Source organism: Hibiscus syriacus, unplaced genomic scaffold, assembly GCF_006381635.1.
Source record: "Hibiscus syriacus cultivar Baekdansim isolate YM2019G1 unplaced genomic scaffold, ASM638163v2 tig00110627_pilon, whole genome shotgun sequence".
Lineage (NCBI taxonomy): Eukaryota > Viridiplantae > Streptophyta > Magnoliopsida > Malvales > Malvaceae > Hibiscus > Hibiscus syriacus.
The window spans coordinates 662,587-679,652 of NW_024062804.1; the positions used below are offsets into that span (position 1 = coordinate 662,587).

The window sequence follows — 17,066 nt, forward strand, 5'->3', positions numbered from 1 at the left end:
AATGTTCATCTTTACACACGTCATGTGCATTTGCATAACATGAGCTCTAGACCCGAACTTTGATCCAAATTAGTCGAGGTGAATGCTTTACTCTCGTAAGAATTTATTCTTCGTATGAGTTTTAGCAATTAACTCATGGGTATAAGGTAGTGAATCCCCTCGAATTGAAATCGTTCTGTTCGAAACCTGTAATGGGTGAGGATTGAGGGTTTGGCAGCCCAAGGAGGCACCGACATCAAGGACAATTCAAGTACCTTTTTCCTCATAGAGCCATAACCATGCATATTAACCGTAGAACGATCACCCTAGGTATAGACATACCAAACCTCTGTTTTTCAGTAGGTACCCAAATTAAGTGTACACAAAGGAAAAGTGTTTTTGAACCTTTCATTTTGCTTTAAATTTTGTTATTCAATAGCATGCGAACTAGATATCATGCGGTTAAGATTAATTTCTTGAAAAATCATTTTGGGTAGAAATCATGTCCGGGTAGGAATGTTATTTAATTAAAGCATGTTCGGGTAGATATCATGATTGGGTAGGTGTTTTATTCATCTTTGAATAACATTTTTATCTGTATCGATTATCTTACCTGTACAAACTAATTTCTTTTCTTTTGTTTGTGTACACTAACTTATTTCTTTTATTTTGTTTGTGTCATTTTTCATCTTTATTTGCATTGCATCAACATAACATAATGCAAAAGTGTTGATTCGCAAGGGGATATTCAAGTGGAAATTTTGCACAAGAAGAGATAAAAAAATTTCAATAAAACAGTCGCTTACACAGACATGCGCTGAGGGCTAAGAGAAGTCCAGAGTACCAGAATGAGACTTGTTCGAAGATCATGAAACATTTGAGATTGAAAAGTTTATCATTTGATCTAAGAAGTAATCCAACAGTAGATTCTTATCTACGATTATCTCATAACTAGTCATGAAGTGACGCATTAACTTCAACATCACCGAAGCATTAATGGAGTTAGTTTACAGAGCATTGAGGGGCATCAGTTCCAAATATGAAGATCCAAGAAAAAATAGTGAGCTTAAAGATTGTGCAATATTCGAGACTGAAATGACGATCCACTGATCCAATGAGTAATCCAACAATAGATTATTATCTATGATCATTTCATCGTTAACTATCAATGAGTAATGCACTTCAGTACTGCCGGGGCATTAATAGAGTTAGGTTACAAAGCGCTTGAGGGACATCATTTTCAAGGACGAAGATCCAAGATGAAGTGGTGACCTACTTCAAACTCAACATCTAAGCGAAAGCATGTCTGTAAAGTGCACTGTGTTATAATGTGAAAGCTTTTATTTCTGGTGAAAATTATTCTAAGATATTCATCGTTGGGATTAACATTTTTGCATCTGTATTTGCATTTGTATTTGCATCATTGCATTTTGCATAATATTCATTTAAACATTTTTATATGCATTAATCGTACTTTGTGGGGACTTTGAGGAAGTGTTTTTAATGGTAACTGCATTCACATATTACTAAAGATGGTAGCAAAATTTGAGCAACTGAAGAAAGAACTGGAAGATAATTTATGAAAGATGCAAACAGAGTGGGAATCCAAAATAGAGCAGGTTCAAAAGACCACCATGGATCGTATCTTGCAAAACCAAGATGACCTGATTAATCAAATTGTAACAAAGCTTAATAGACATAACGAAGAAAGATGCAAAGAGAAAATTTACTTGATCCTAGAAGCCTCTGAATGTGTAATGGCACATGATGCTAATCCACGAAGATTTGTTTCGCCCGAAAAACTTCCAAGTCACCAAGTAGACTTCTCTACTAGTAAAACTCAAGACACTGTGTTAAATCCTCGGGATAATTCTACTGATCATAACATATCCGCTCCTGATGAGATGAAAAGATCTATGAAGAAGATTTCAGCATGTGTTAATGGAATCGAAAAACTCCAAGAGCAACTTGTCAAGATTCAACAAGAAATGAATGATCAAGCAAAGAAATTTCAGGATGAGTCAAGGGAGTAGATGTCTAAATTAATGCACATGATTCATGGAGAGAAGCCACTAGAGGATCCTACTATAGAGGCTTTCAATGAGACTTTGAATGTTGCTTGTGCAACCAATATGGTGACATTAGATAATCTAGAACATGATGAGGAATATGGTAATCCAAGTCAATTTCAACAATTGGGTGTAATTCTAAAAAGTGTGACAGAGATCAAGCTAGGAAAAGCTACGATTGAGGGTGAAACTTTTAACATGAAAGTTGAGTCTGATTCAAAGAAGAGAGGCATAAAAGAAGTTCAAATGCTAGTCAAGAAGGCTAAAAAGAACAAGAAGAAAAAGAAGATACCTCTCATTCAGATTCCAATGTCATATTCAGAATTGTTACCATTTCTCTTTGAAAGTGGCCTTCTAACACATATTCCTCCAAAGTCTAATACTTACTGGCGTCCAGATTGGAAAGGTGTTAAAAATTCATGCAGTTATCATCTTGGAGATTTTAGTCACTCTACAGAAAGTTGTGTGGCTATGAGATTAAAGGTTCAAAACCTCATCGCAGAAGGATTATTATGCTTTAAATATGGAAAACCTAAACTTCCCAGAGACTGAAAACTTATCAATGAGGGGAAATTTGTAAACCAATGTTTCCTACAAGACGTTTATCCAAAGTTGAACCTTCAAAATAAATATCTCAATGATCATTCACTAAGTTTTCAGAGTGGTCATAATAGTGGCAAAGAAAAAAATGAAGTCTCCACTCAGTTTTCCTTCATCTTCATGCAACAAAATATATTCCAAGTTGCTCGAGGCCTAATTGATTACTCCACGTTTGGCTAAGCTGTTGTTACCACCTTATCTGAGTTAGTATAATGAGAAAGTTTCTTGTGAATATCATGCTAGAGCTCGAGGATATTCCATCAAGAATTGTGGTCAATTCAAATGATAAGTCGAAGATTTTTTTGGCTCATGGAGTTATAGAGGTGGACATCAACAATCAATTAATTTTATTCAAACAATTGAGAGTTGGACCCCAGAATGAAATTGATAAGGTCAAAATAAATGAAGTGCATATAGAAGAATACCTGAAGAAAGTAAAGATCAAAATTCATGAGAGTAAGATATGTGGGGTAAATTTAAAGGATTAAACTTTCGAGACTTCTTCGATGCTGAAAAAGGAGAATAAAATAGGGAATGATGAGAAAGGAATTAAAAAAGAAGTAATTTGAGACTGGCCTCAAAAGATGTCTTGAAAAACACGGCCCTCAAGGTTTTTCTGGTGCCCATTTCTGACCTGTTATCCCCTTTAATCAAGAATCGATATCGCACCCCAAGGTCTTTGAGAATGAAGACTAGCCCTTCTGCTTATGGCTATAACCTGAATAGTGCTTACGATTTTTATCTGGGGGCATTGGGTCATCCTACTGACAAGTACATACCATTAATGGAGGAGATAGAAAAGTTCATTGACAAGGGAGTCCTAACACGAGAAATGATTGAAAAATGGGGATCAAATAGGGGTTAAAGACCTTAATCCAATTGGAAACCCAACATTCAATGTGTAATGGGGGTATTCTGATCAGGAGTCGGTTGGGGCATCCATCGGGAGTTCTGGTTGCATTCTTATGCATGTCATCTTGTTTAAACTTGTTTTTCTTTTGTATTTTTTATGTGTGAATGTTTGTAAGTCATTTGACGTTCAAACATTTTAAATAAAATGCTTCATTATTAGGAAATGAACAATGAGCAAATTTAAATCTTGAAATTATTTTGAATATCACTTTAATTAAAAGCTTTTTAATAATTGAGGTTATAAATCTTTGGCAAATGACAAGATTCCCCTGTAAAACAAGGACCCATTGATCCTACTCCAGAGATACACCAAAATATGTACCCTTATTTTGTAAGGACTAAATTAGTTTTCTCTTCACATGAAGAGTCCATCAAGGATTTGACATTCATGTATGTGTTAGGAGCGAACAAAATGGGGCAACTAGCACATAAAATTAAGTGATTTTAGTTTAGGTCAATTGCTTGGGAATTGAACTCTAACGATGAGATTTTTTTACCATCAACAAATACCTAGACTATAATAGGTTCTCCTCTTACACAACAAATATATATATATATATAATATATGCAATAAAGCTGAGCTATTCCACTAAATCAATTGGTAATAGAGGAAACTCGAAAACCCTGGCTTTATGAATAGACTACATTCAAATCATGACATTGATTGGGTACCTGACAATTCAGTGTATGCTCCACTGTGATTGTCAAGTCGAATACTTTGTGGTGACATGAATCCTTCAGCTAGCCTGATAAAGGTGATTATAATATATATACAATAAAGCTTGATATATCCATCTAAAGCAATTTGTTAAACGCCCTGACTTTATGGATAAAATTCAGCTAGCCAGATAATAGCAAATTAAATCAAATTTATTAAATAAGGAGTTTCAGTAAAGATGGACAAAGGGAGTTGAGGAACACTTATTATAGCCAACTTCACACGAGCACTTAGAAATTTCATTTTTAGACCGATATTTCTGTACTACCTTGACTAGGTGAGTCTACGAAGCTTGAACAAATAAAATATTTTAGAGAACTTAAACAGAAGTGTTCTGAAAAGTCTAGCTATTGATTATGCTAGTTATGTCATTTTGTTTGTCTCCGATTAAAATGACAAACCAAGAAAGAGGGGAAAGCCATGACCGAATTGAGGAAACAAACCTTAAGATTTAGGTAGCCCGCCTCTAAACTAACTTTTCGATCTTGATATTTGTCAAAGATTTACAACTATCAAAGATTAAAAGAGCATTTGATTCTTTTGATATCCAATGAACTTCTGTTTTATGATTTGTTTTAATTGTGAAACCTGAAAAGATGCAACATTTTAAAAATTCCTTTTGATAATTTTCAAAATTTTGAAAAGAATATGGAAAACATTTTCAAACAAGATAAGTTCTCCGGAAGCATATCATGAAAATCAACGAATATCTCTCCGAAGCTCAAGATTGAAGCTGGGGTAAGAGAAGCTAAATTTTTAGGGCTAAATTTTTAGGGCAAAATTTGATGGAGAAAGAAAATAAATTGTCTCAGTTTGAGGTTTGCAAGAGTACACCCTAGTGGAAATAAAGACAAACTGAGTCAGGGATAGAATGAAGACTGCTCACACAACCATTCTCTTCAAAAAGCATCATTATATTTAAGGAGGTTGAAGAATCCAAGATCAAGAATCATAAATTGAAGATTTCAGAATCAAGAGTCATCAAGACTGATAACCAGAGATTGAGATTTCTCTCTAAGTCCTAAAATAACATATCTCGCATATACATTTTAGGCACAAATAAGAGCATTGTATCCATAACATCGCATATCTGTATAATTTTGCAGATTCATGCTAATAGTCAAGTTTCAACTTCAAGATAAAAGATACTTGATTCAAAAACACCTTCAAAAAAGATTGATGGTGGTTTCTTAATTCAACAGCGAGGAGTTATACCTCAACCAATTTGACCATTTGAAAGATCTTAGAATCAACTTCAGATGGGTTCGAGAGCCAATTCAGAATGGATCCAGTTCAGCTTAACTCAACGACGAGTGTCTAATTTTCAGTTAAAATTTCCAAGCCAGATTTCAATGTCAGTTGAATAACATATCACATGACTTTCCTGTGAAGGGGAGTCATCCAAAGATCATCTCATTTAGCTGAGACCCGCGAAGGGGAGTCGTCATTCACTTAAAAGAACTTTTCGCAACATAGGTCAAAACGAGAAGGGTTATCTGTCAATGAAAACTTTTTAGTTTGATTTCATTCAGCTCGATGCCATATCAATCGCATAGTAGCAACGAGAGACTACTTTCCTGTTGAAGTTTAAACTGAGGTCTTTAAGTCAAGAAGAAGATCTGGGTTGGTTATGATTTAGCAACAAGAAACTATATCGTAGTAAAATTTACAGCATAGCTTAAGGCGAGAAGGGCTATCTGTCAAACCTTCAAGTTTGATTTCATTCAGCTCAAGGGCATATCAAATTTTACAGCATAACTCAAGGCGAGAAGGATTATCTGTCAATGAACACTTTCGAGTTCAATTCCATTCAGCTTGATAACATATCAACTGCATGGCAGCATCAAATAACTACTTTTTGGTTGAAGTTTAAATTGAGGTCTTTAAATCAAGAAGAAGATCTGGGGCAATCTCTCAGCGTAGTACAACATAACTCAAGTCGAGGAGAGTTATCTGTTAATGAAAACTTTCGAGTTCGATTACATTCAGTTCGATGACATATCAACTACATATGGCAACGAGGAACTGTTTTTCAGTTGAACTTTAAACCATGGTCTTTAAGCCAAGAAGAAGACCAAGGTTGACTATGTCAAACTAGATTTCAACTTCACAGCAAAGGATATCATGCTCGATACAACACAAGATTGGATTTAAACTTCACAATGAAATATATCCAACTTAAAGCCAATTTGATGAAACAATACAACACAAGATTGGATTTCAACTTCACAACGAAGGATATCCAACTCAAAGCTCAACTTCACGGCGAATGAGCCACACACGATTTCAACTTCACGAAGAAGAATATTGTGCCCAATGGATCGACTTAGTGTCACAACAATTTGTCATCCATCGACCAGCCGTCCTGATCGCGTAGGAGTCGTGTCACCTCAGATAACCAGTCGTCCCCATCACGTAGGAACTGTTTTATTACCCTTAGATGGATTGTCGTCCTCATCGCGTAGGAACCATGTCATCACCCGACCTGATCTCCTCATCACGTAGGAGCTGTGTCACCTCATATAACCAGATGTCCTCATCACGTAGGAACCGTGTTATCACCCTTAGATGGCCTGTCGTCCTCATCGCGTAGGAACCGTGTCATCACCTGACCTGATCTCCTCATCACGTAGGAGCTGTGTCAACCCAGATAACCAGCCGTCCTCATCACGTAGGAGCTGTGTCAACCCAGATAACCAGCCGTCCTCATCACGTAAGAACTGTGTTATCACCTATAGATGGCATGTCGTCCTTATTGCGTAGGAACCGTGTCATCACCCAACTAGATATCCTCATCGCGTAGGAGTCGTGTCACCCCTTTGATAGCCAGTCGTCCTCATCGCGTAGGAACCGAGTTATCACACTTCCTAAAGATGGCCAAGAACTCTTCATCACGTATGAGTAGTGCCATCCCCTGACCAGATCTCCTCATCACGTAGGAGCCATGCCAACTCGTAGAAGACCAGAACTCTTCATCGCGTATGAGTCATGTCGTCCGCACAACAAAAACATATCAATTCTCCAAAACAAAAAAAGAAAATCGGACAAAAACTGGTTGTCTTTTTCGTCTTTGCCTTATTCTTGTTAACACAAGGATGTGCAAATAGGGGCAGCTGTAGACACCCGTTTTTGTCCGGGTCAAAAAATAGTATATAATAATTATTATTACTTAACCTAAGGCAACTAAATTATACCTAAACCACCAAATTAGCACCAAATCAAACCAAATACCCACCCAAATCCCACTTAGACCATTAAAACAATATAAAAATCAAACCTAACTCTACCACTACCCTTTACCACCACCATGAGGCAATTTGAAAAATTATAAATAGGAGGATGCAACCATTCGTTGAGGGGAGGAAGAAAAAATAAATTGGGAGACATATCGTTGGGTTTAAGGGCTAATAGCAGCTTTGGTCCTCATAGCTCTGTAATCTCACATGCATGTTCTTCAATGTTTGGGGTAAATCATAGTTTGGTCCCTGCCCTCATAATATCACCGTGTGTACACCATGCATATAATGAAATTATTTTCTCTTGATTCGATCCTCAAATTTTTCTTGTATTTCATTTTAGTCACTAATTATTAGTTTTGCCTTATTTTTATTTATTTACTTTTGAGATGATTATTTTAAATATTTTCATTTTTAGTCATTATAATTTACGTTTTGACCTGGCTTTTTATAATGTTTGCATTACGATCCATTAGTATATCTTTTATATATTCATTTCGTATGAATAGATATAATGTCTTATATCACAAAATTATGGGTGCTACTTGTATGTATTAATGTTATGTGCAGTATACTATATATATATATATATATTATTTTATGTGTAATATTATATGCTTAGTATGATCATTTTTCCCACGTTATGCATTTTATGTATATATGTGTAGACATTTATTTTCGTCCGGTGTTTTTTTATGTAGCATAATTTTTAATATAGCTTTTGAAAATATATAATATATAGTTTTTAAAATAATTTTGAAAACATATAATTATGGTTTATTTTATAATTAATGTTTAGCCCTTTTAGTTTTTATTAATATTATTTTAGTCTCTTAAGTTCACATTTTTATTGTTTGAGTCCTTTAAAGGATTGTTTTGTTATTTTAATCTTTCAAACTCATTTAAATTTATGTTTTTGCTATTTTAATCTTTTAAGTTCATGTTTTTAAGATTTATTGTGTTAAAGGATTTTCACTAATTAATTAATTCGAAGCAAATTAATCAATGTTCAATAAATGGATCATATTTTAACTTGATATTTGATTCAGAATTTCCACCATTACGACAATGCGTAAGCGACACAGTACCAATTTTGGGCGTTGTGGGGTGCTAATCATTCCCCACGCGTAACCGACTCCCAAACCCGTTTAATCGAATCTTTGGTAAACGCATACCAGTTTTTGTCTTAAAAAATTGATTTTTCTTAAAATTATTTTTAAAAGATATTTTTAGGTATTCGACCTACCTAACCCAAAGGTCGATGACGACTCTTTTCAATTTTATCCAATTTAATTCAAAATCACAATTTTCCAAAATTAAAATCATAACTTTTTTTAAAACAATAAAATAATTGTTTCACCTTAAAAAACTGTTATGACACTTTTTAAAGGAGAATTTAATTCAAATGACAATAGCATCATATATTAGTACATCATTTTTAATAAATTTTGAAATATAAAAAAATAAGGATTGTCCTCGATAAGGTTTAATGTGCAAGAGTGTCACTTAATTAGCCTCGCGATTAGTACAATAAACCTTGAATGTCTAATTATGCAAGGATATATACATTAAGAAACTTTCATTTTTGATAATGCAAAAGAAATTAAATATTAACTACGACCGAAATTATTTTTTATTAGTATTATTAAAATTATATTCTTAATATTTTGTAACACGGTTAATGATTTTAAAATAATTATATCAATCGTTGGTGGTAAATGCATTTCTATTTAAACAGAAAGTTGTGGTTAATAACAAAGTAACAATTGATCAGTGATGTTTGATATTCAAGATGTAAGGGAGAGATGTGAAGTGGAATACATTTAGAAGTAGTCAAAGACTATTTTCCTTATCTATCACTAGTGTTTATATATTGTTCTCTTATGTATATTGATGGAAATAAGATTATATTTTTAGTTGCGAATGGTTTAACTTTTTAATTTGAATGAAGAGTCACTTTTAATGATAATAGGAAGATTGATCCATAATGTTGATATTTAAAACGTAAGAGTTTGTCGTGAACTTGAATAGAATTAGAAGAAGTTGTTGAAGACCCTCTATTTATTGGGATCTATATATTAACCTCTTATGCATATTTATGTAAAATTTAAATCTATTATTATTATTAAAAAATAATATAGTGTGTAAACATAATTGTCGATCAATGAATTTGATTCACATAAATTTTATAATCATAATAATAGTTTATAATAGATCGAAATATAATACTAATTCATTGAAAATTTTGATATAATTGTGAATACAATACAAGCATTGAAATTGTATTTTTCTCATAAAAAATTAAAAAAAAAAGAAAGAAAGAAAATGGGAAAATTAGAATTTTATTAGGATAAGAGAGATTTTCACGGGGGCGGGAAATCTCAAATCGGTTAGGTGGGCCGCCACCTCATCCTTTGGGCGTCTAAACCTTGATTGTAAATAATAGAAGGATTTAGGGACATTATAGACAATTAATTGACCTGAGAAACATGCGCATTACGCACACCGCGTAAGATAACACTTTTGAGTACGTTTCAATTTAGGCGTTCCCAGTCTCAAGCTGCTCACGACAGGTTTCTCTTTTCCCGCTTCTTTTTTCTCCTCCCAATACGAGTGTTACTCTGCTAGTCTACCATTTCTCTTCAGTTTTTACAATTTTCTCGTTCAAAATCGCCGAGCAAATATGAAAATCCAGCGCTCTTTAATTATCAGGTGAAAGGTCACTCGCTAGAAATGACGTTTCTCTCATTTTCAATTTAATCTCGAATCGGATGTCTTTCTAAAATGTTATTTCACGTTTTCTTTTAGATCTAAATATAAATATAATGCGAAATTATGGCGCCGCTTTCTCATTGTTCGTGTTTTTGAATTTCAAGTTTCTCGTAGACTTCATATTTTTTTTACCTCTCTTTAGCTGTGTGGATTCAAATTAATGCTTTTTTTTAAAAAATATAATGTTGACGGTTTTTCTTGTGATTGGAAATTCAGGGTTGAGTGATTTTCGTTTCATATTTTTTTCTGTTGTGGCATGGGATCATAGATTTTGTGCTAAATATCTATTATTATTTTTTATGATTTCCTTTGAGATCTGATGATTTGGTGCTTCTTCCTTTGCTAAAGGATTTGGTTGGTTGGTGGGAAACAACAAAATCGGAGAGAAAAACAAAACGGTTAAAAACTTGGCATCTCATGAGAAATTAGAGATCTCCTAAGATTATATCTCGGACTGACTTGAACTACGAATTTGCGTTTTGCATTTCCCCAATAACCAACCAGAGTTTTAGACGTGTACATTTCTCTATTTGTTTCTTCTTTTAAACTTAAACGGTTCTCTCTACAGGTTGCTTCTAGTAGCAGTGTCTGAATTGTTCATTTCAAGATAAAATTGTGAGAAGGGAAGTTGACGCGAGGCAAAGCTTACGAGAAGTAAGTAGGAGACAATATCAGTTTCTTAAGCTTCATTTTCCTTTTATTGAATCATCTTGCCTCTTTCTTGCTCCAAGAGTTTGTACTCAATAACTTGTTATTTGCAATTTTTGTTGCTAGCATGGCCTGCTTAGCATAAATTTTGCTGGATAACATATTAGTTTTTCAACCTATGGCATTTTATTAAAGTAGTATGAGTTGGTACTTAATAGTACTTGATTAGTTTTGCAATTCTATTCAATTATGTGCATTGTTTGTCACGAGTAGATTATTTTCAAGTTATTGCAATTATTTGTTGGTGTTTTATCGGAATGTCTTAGTTATTTAATTTTGACACCTTTGAATAGGTTTATTCTTATATAGAGCAAAATTAATAGCAGTGATCTGTTTATACTTATATAGAGCAAAATTAATAGCAGCGAACTGATATTGTTGTTATTGCATTACTATTCCGGTAACTTATTGCAGCTCAAATAGCTGCTCTGGGAAATTTAGTGTTTGATCCCAGAAAATTTATTTTTCAGGATCGAATGAGTGACTGTCGAAGTTTTGGCAGCAATTTTCGTCCATCCAGTCAATCTAGAAAGATTTCAATTGGAGTTTTGGTAGACTCTTTAGCTAAGAGAAAACCTGGAGGGAACAAGGAAGATCAGGATAAACAGGCAAATGCAGAAAGAATCAAACCTAGCTTTGGAGTTTCCACAGGGGGAAAAGACAAAGGGGATGCTGTCAGAACTTCCAAGGGGAATCAAACTGAAGATAATGAGCAGGTTAAATCTCCATGGATTACTTTTAGATCCTTGCATAGAGAAACTCTTTCTCCAGAGACTGCCTCTTTACAAAAAGAAGCTTCCAACCCCAGAGAGAAGAAACTGAATACAGTGAAGGATGTTCCAGAAATAAGTTCATTTTCGTTTTCCCAAAACCAAAACATTAATGCACATAATGTTGGTAGCGAGCAGAAAAAGTTTGATGGCATCATTAGTGGCCAAGCCTACAAAAGGAAAGGCAGGAAGGATGACAACTCACAGAGGGTGGAGGAGTTCAATTGTGCAAATAAATGGAAAGATAAAGTGGAGTTAGAGCACAAGGCAGATAAAACTGAAAACATACAAACTGAAACTTTAAAAAAGAAGTTGCATGAGTTGTTCGCGACTGTTTCTTCACCAAAAAGTCAGCAATCTAGTTTACAGTCTCATAAGGTCGGTTCCAATAATTCAAAACAAAAGAGAAGTGCTGATCATGGGGGAGACACAGCTGTAAAGCACAGACAAAATTCAGTTGATGTAGAAATTGTTTCAGACAATCCTGATAAAACTGTTAAGAGGCCCGCAACCCATTCCTTGATCCAAAAGCGAGCTCCAGCAAAAGTGCAGCTTGCTAACTCTAAAATCAACTTATCCTCCAAGCAGAAACACGGAGATAACATCTTCTCTTTTGGAGAAGGAAGATCTGCAAAGCTAGATGGTGCTGTCAATAATGGCTCATTATTGCCCAGGCAAAAGAAAAATGAGAAGAAAAGTTCTAAAATAGATCCACATCAGATCAGTTCCCCTGAGGAGGAGACTGCAGATGAGATTGAAAGCCTTCCTGACTCTTCTAGTGAGAAAGGAGGAGAAAACTTAGAGAAGGTTCAAGAAAAGGAGTCTTTTCATTCTCCAATGCCAAACGAGACAAATGAGCGGGTGAATTTTGACAATCCAACATCACCAGGAAAATGGGATAAACAAGAAGATGATGGTAATATATCCTTGAGGAATTTTGCGCATGCACAAGATGATTTCCAAAGCCCAACTTTCAGGTTCAATACTCCTATTTTAAATACTTCTTCAAGCCCAACACCAAAAACGGTAGAGATAGAGCGAGGTACTTGTAGTCCTGTACCCTTTGAGAGAGGATTTTCCATAAGAAATATTGGGAGCTTCAGGAGTTTCCAAACTTCAGGACCTGCTAGTACTAAATCCAGTGCAGAAGCTCAGTCATCTGTATCCTTAACTATTCTTCAGAATTCTAATATAGGAGTTGAATAATGTCTAAACTTGAGCATTATATTTTCTGCCTTTGCCCTTCCTTATTGAGTTCCAGGATGATACAGAGAAGCATACTGCTTCTTCACTCAGGAACCGAATGCCTGGTAAGGAAACAATTGATGCAGTAAATGAGCATTCTGAACCGTCATCATCAGCATCAGAAGAGCAGTTCTCTGAAACCTTCAAAGATGGATCACCCATTATTAATAGATATGATCGTAAGTACATAAAATGCTCTTCGGAAACAGAAAATATGCATTCCTCCTTACTTTTATTAGGATATGATTTCCCAGTAGTTATTACTTACTTCTAAATAACCATTTTTCCTAAATAATCAATTAATGGGATGAGAAGAGTTCGTATTTGCCTTTCCAGCACATGGTAGCATTGTACCTGATTTATTACTGCTGATTAATTATCAATGGTTGTCTTTTCCAGAAGTAGAAAGATTGGAAAGTTGCAGTTTAGTTTTGTCTCTCTTGAGCTTCTTTATGATTGGACAGTCTGTATTTAGGGAAACTGTTCAGAGCAAAAATATATATAAAACCACTTAACCCTTGTGATTGCTGTTAGTTATTCTAATATCGTACCATGAATGATGTAACTATTAAATTCATGTTAACATATCCATTGGAGAAGAATTGTCGGTAATTTGTCTCACGAGGTTGTTGCTCCAAGTTTTTTAACTCTTCTTGTCTGTGTTTCTCAATTTGCATGCCAACTTAGTGTGTATTCCAATAATGTTTTGCATCAGCATAGATTATTCTTAATTTCATCTTCTTTTCTGATTTTTAAATTTTCCTTCTTAATGGATGCTCCTTTGGTTCTTTATCTGATGATATCGTCAAGGTCACAGAGAAAATCTGATCTCGCCAGAGACTGTTATTTCTGAGAAACCAAATTTTGAACATTGCCCAATCAAGCGGTTACGAAAGGAAGATGTCAAACTTAGTGAATTCATTCCCACATTACCCTCCCAAAAAGGCAAAGCTTCTTAATATTTGAACATCTAGTGCTCTTCTTATCCTCCCACCAGTTTCTTTCTAAAGAAGTTTCTTCTCTATTTTTCTTCAGAAGGGGCAGGCACTGGAGAAAGTTATTGGTTCCAGGAATCCTTGGAAGAGAACCAAGAAGATGAATTGACAAGGTCCTTATTAATATCTAAACAAAGATAAGGAGATACCTGCTGTTGCTATCTGTGGACTATCTTCATTGATTTTAGTTTTGCTTGGTTATGTTTCAGGGCTATTACATTGCTTGCTTTGGCTTTAGAATCATTTAAACGCAAAATGGACTCAGCTACTAGAAAGAAGTCCTCTGAGATTTTGATGTCCATTTCTGAGGAGATGAAGTCAATATTGCTGAAGGCCGAGTCTCAGATAGAATCTGATGTGTATGTATTTAAAACTGAAAGCTTTACTGACCCATCATATTGATACTTAAGCTTCGGTTTTCATACTCTTTCAGGGGGAAGATGACTAGTCTCGGTAAAACAAAAAGGAAACGTCTGGAAACAAGATTGCAAGGTGACAATTTTTTGTCATCTGATTAGCTTGATAGACTTCAATAAGATGCAATCGGTTCCTAATTGTATAATAAAAGTGATTATATGTATTAGTTTTTACCAATCTCGACGTTATAGATTAAGAGCCTCAACTGCCTTTCTACTTGTAGTTCACTGATCTGGCACAATGAGATACACTAGCCTTGGTGCTTGTATGTCTACTTTGGCAGCACATATATTCTTGAATTGTCTAAGCATCACATGCAAGGTTTTGTCTTAGAGGCATGCTATTAACATGTAGTTATGATATATTAGCCATCTTACTAATGTTTTTACCAAAAGGCATGTGTAGGTGTTATTATAATAAACTTGAGACATAAGTGCTATCAGTCTTAGGGATTCTCTGCATTTAAATTTTTATATTAGTAAAGTAACTGTCAAAGAGGCCTTGATGATTTTTCTTTTTGATTTGCCTTATTTTCTCTCAGAGCAACAAGAACAATTGAAGCTGATACTTGAAAAGTTCAAGGAGGACATCCATCATCATCTCTTGGATTGCAATAGTATCCTTGAAGGGATGGAATCTCACCAAAATGAACTAAAGGGAATCATGAAGAAACAAAGTATGACCACTTCTATTTATTTTGAATAAATTCCTTAATTGTGACTGCATTTTTTGCATCTTGTTTTCGTAGATGTTTTCTTTTAGCTTAGGAAGAATTGTGACTCCATTTGCTTCATAAGGAGAGACATGCTTTCGTTGTTGCTTGGTGGTCAATGAATTTTCATGAAAGTTTTCATTGGTGGTTATTGAGTAGTTTTATGTGGGATATTTCTAGGGACATCTGGGATTCATTAGGTTATTGATTGATTTTCAATGCATGGCACATAAATTACTTTTTTTCCATAGATTTTCTTGGATATGACAACATGGAGGGTATTGTGATGCTTCCCTGTTATGAACATTGGACTAAAGGAAATTTAGACTTAAGAAATACTGCGGTGTTCTAGGTCCGTCCCATTTAGCAGACGCACTTTGAAAATTCTGGCATTAGTGGTTGCGTTCATGAATATAGTATTTATGATTTTCACTTCCATATTCGAATATTCTATAATTATTTATTAGAGGCTTAAAATTTTAAAACCGGTTACATTACGAAATTAAACCACTAAATTAAAATTCAGAAGCAGCAAAGTGAATTCTTTTGGAAATTAGGCTTCGAATTATAGATATGGAATTATGTTTTGGCAGTCTTTTATTCACGTTTGTATCTACTATTATGATTAAACATATTGTGTATTTTGAATGCCTGCTGTGTCTCGTATTACAGAAGTGTCGCACCAGAAGCTTCTCATGCATGTGGAAGAAACAGCTAAAATCCAACTTAATAATGCTGAAAGAAGAATCACAGCTGTCCATGAGGCAAGTTCCAAGTTTCTGTTTATGTTAGTGGTAGCTTTTCCACAATTCAGGCACCATGTGTCATCCACAGATTATGTAGGACACCTACAATCCAAATGCTTGGGTCTGGAAAACATGTCAATACAGTTACCAAACCTTGGTGAGTAGGTTTAGATATATGAATTCGGTGCCACCAAACCATAAGTTCTGTGTGGGCATGGAAATCTATGCAATTGGGTGTAAAGTGTGCTTTTATGGAATTCTATCACCCATGACTACTCTTGAAAAAGACTATGACGATTAACAAGTTTATGCTGGGATCCTTGGATATTCATCATAGACCATTCATTTTAGCACTCAAATTCTTCATTATAATCTAGAAATCTTTGTTTTATATCCTGTATAACCTTCACGTTTTTAATCCTGATTTAATACAGTCGGCGAGGGAAAAGATGCTGCAGCTGAAACATGTAATTGCTGAGTGCTTGACTGGTATATACTGAACTGATAGAGGCCTGAAGATGGACTTGACATTCCTAAGAAGTAAGAGCTAAGAAGATTTGACTTAGAAAATTTTGCATGTCCAAATATCTTCGTGACACCTTATTCTACTTAGCTCTCGATTATTTACTTTCGTCCAATAGAACCTTATCTGTAATAGTGAATATCAACTTTTGGTTTGAGTGGCCTGTACTTTCCGGTCTTCATGTGCATGGTTCTCGAGTAGTGTTATAGATTTTAGTCTTATAGATATCAAAATGTAAAGAATCTCTTTGATTGCAGATAACTAGATTTATGGCCCGCAATGATAAGACTTTTTAAGATGATCTTTGGATGCAGAAAGCATTCTGGAGATTCTGATTAAGATACGTCATGTCTGTGTGGTAATACTTTGTTGGCTTTTATACCTGAGATGTTCCACTCGTATATTCTGACCAAGATTTGGTCGGTCTATCTTCTATGTTATTCGTAAACGAAGGAAAATGATGGTACAATTTTCTTTGTTGTTTTCCACTGTATATTTGCAGACATTTGCTGGGAGCGATAATCCCAGTAGTCTTATCGTTTGGCAACGTATTTATGGTCTTCAATTATTTAAATTATTAAGCATCTTTATGTCCAGGGGACTCTGATGGAGTTGGTTTCTTCATGTTTATCTAGACTCTATGGACCACAATCACGGCGAGAGA

The 17,066-nt window shown here is 34.8% G+C and overlaps 1 protein-coding gene across 1 annotated transcript; it reads left to right on the plus strand.

The window, feature by feature from the left end:
* Window positions 1–2,030: 2,030 nt before the first annotated feature.
* LOC120136376 (meiosis-specific protein ASY3-like) lies at window positions 2,031–16,775 on the plus strand. Its single transcript, XM_039152421.1, has 10 exons — window positions 2,031–2,454; window positions 11,409–12,925; window positions 13,026–13,188; window positions 13,820–13,954; window positions 14,045–14,117; window positions 14,214–14,363; window positions 14,438–14,496; window positions 14,963–15,097; window positions 15,806–15,897; window positions 16,314–16,775. Exons 1-10 carry the CDS (start codon window positions 2,031–2,033, stop codon window positions 16,377–16,379), a joined length of 2,814 nt encoding a protein of 937 aa, XP_039008352.1. The 3' UTR covers window positions 16,380–16,775.
* Window positions 16,776–17,066: the final 291 nt, after the last annotated feature.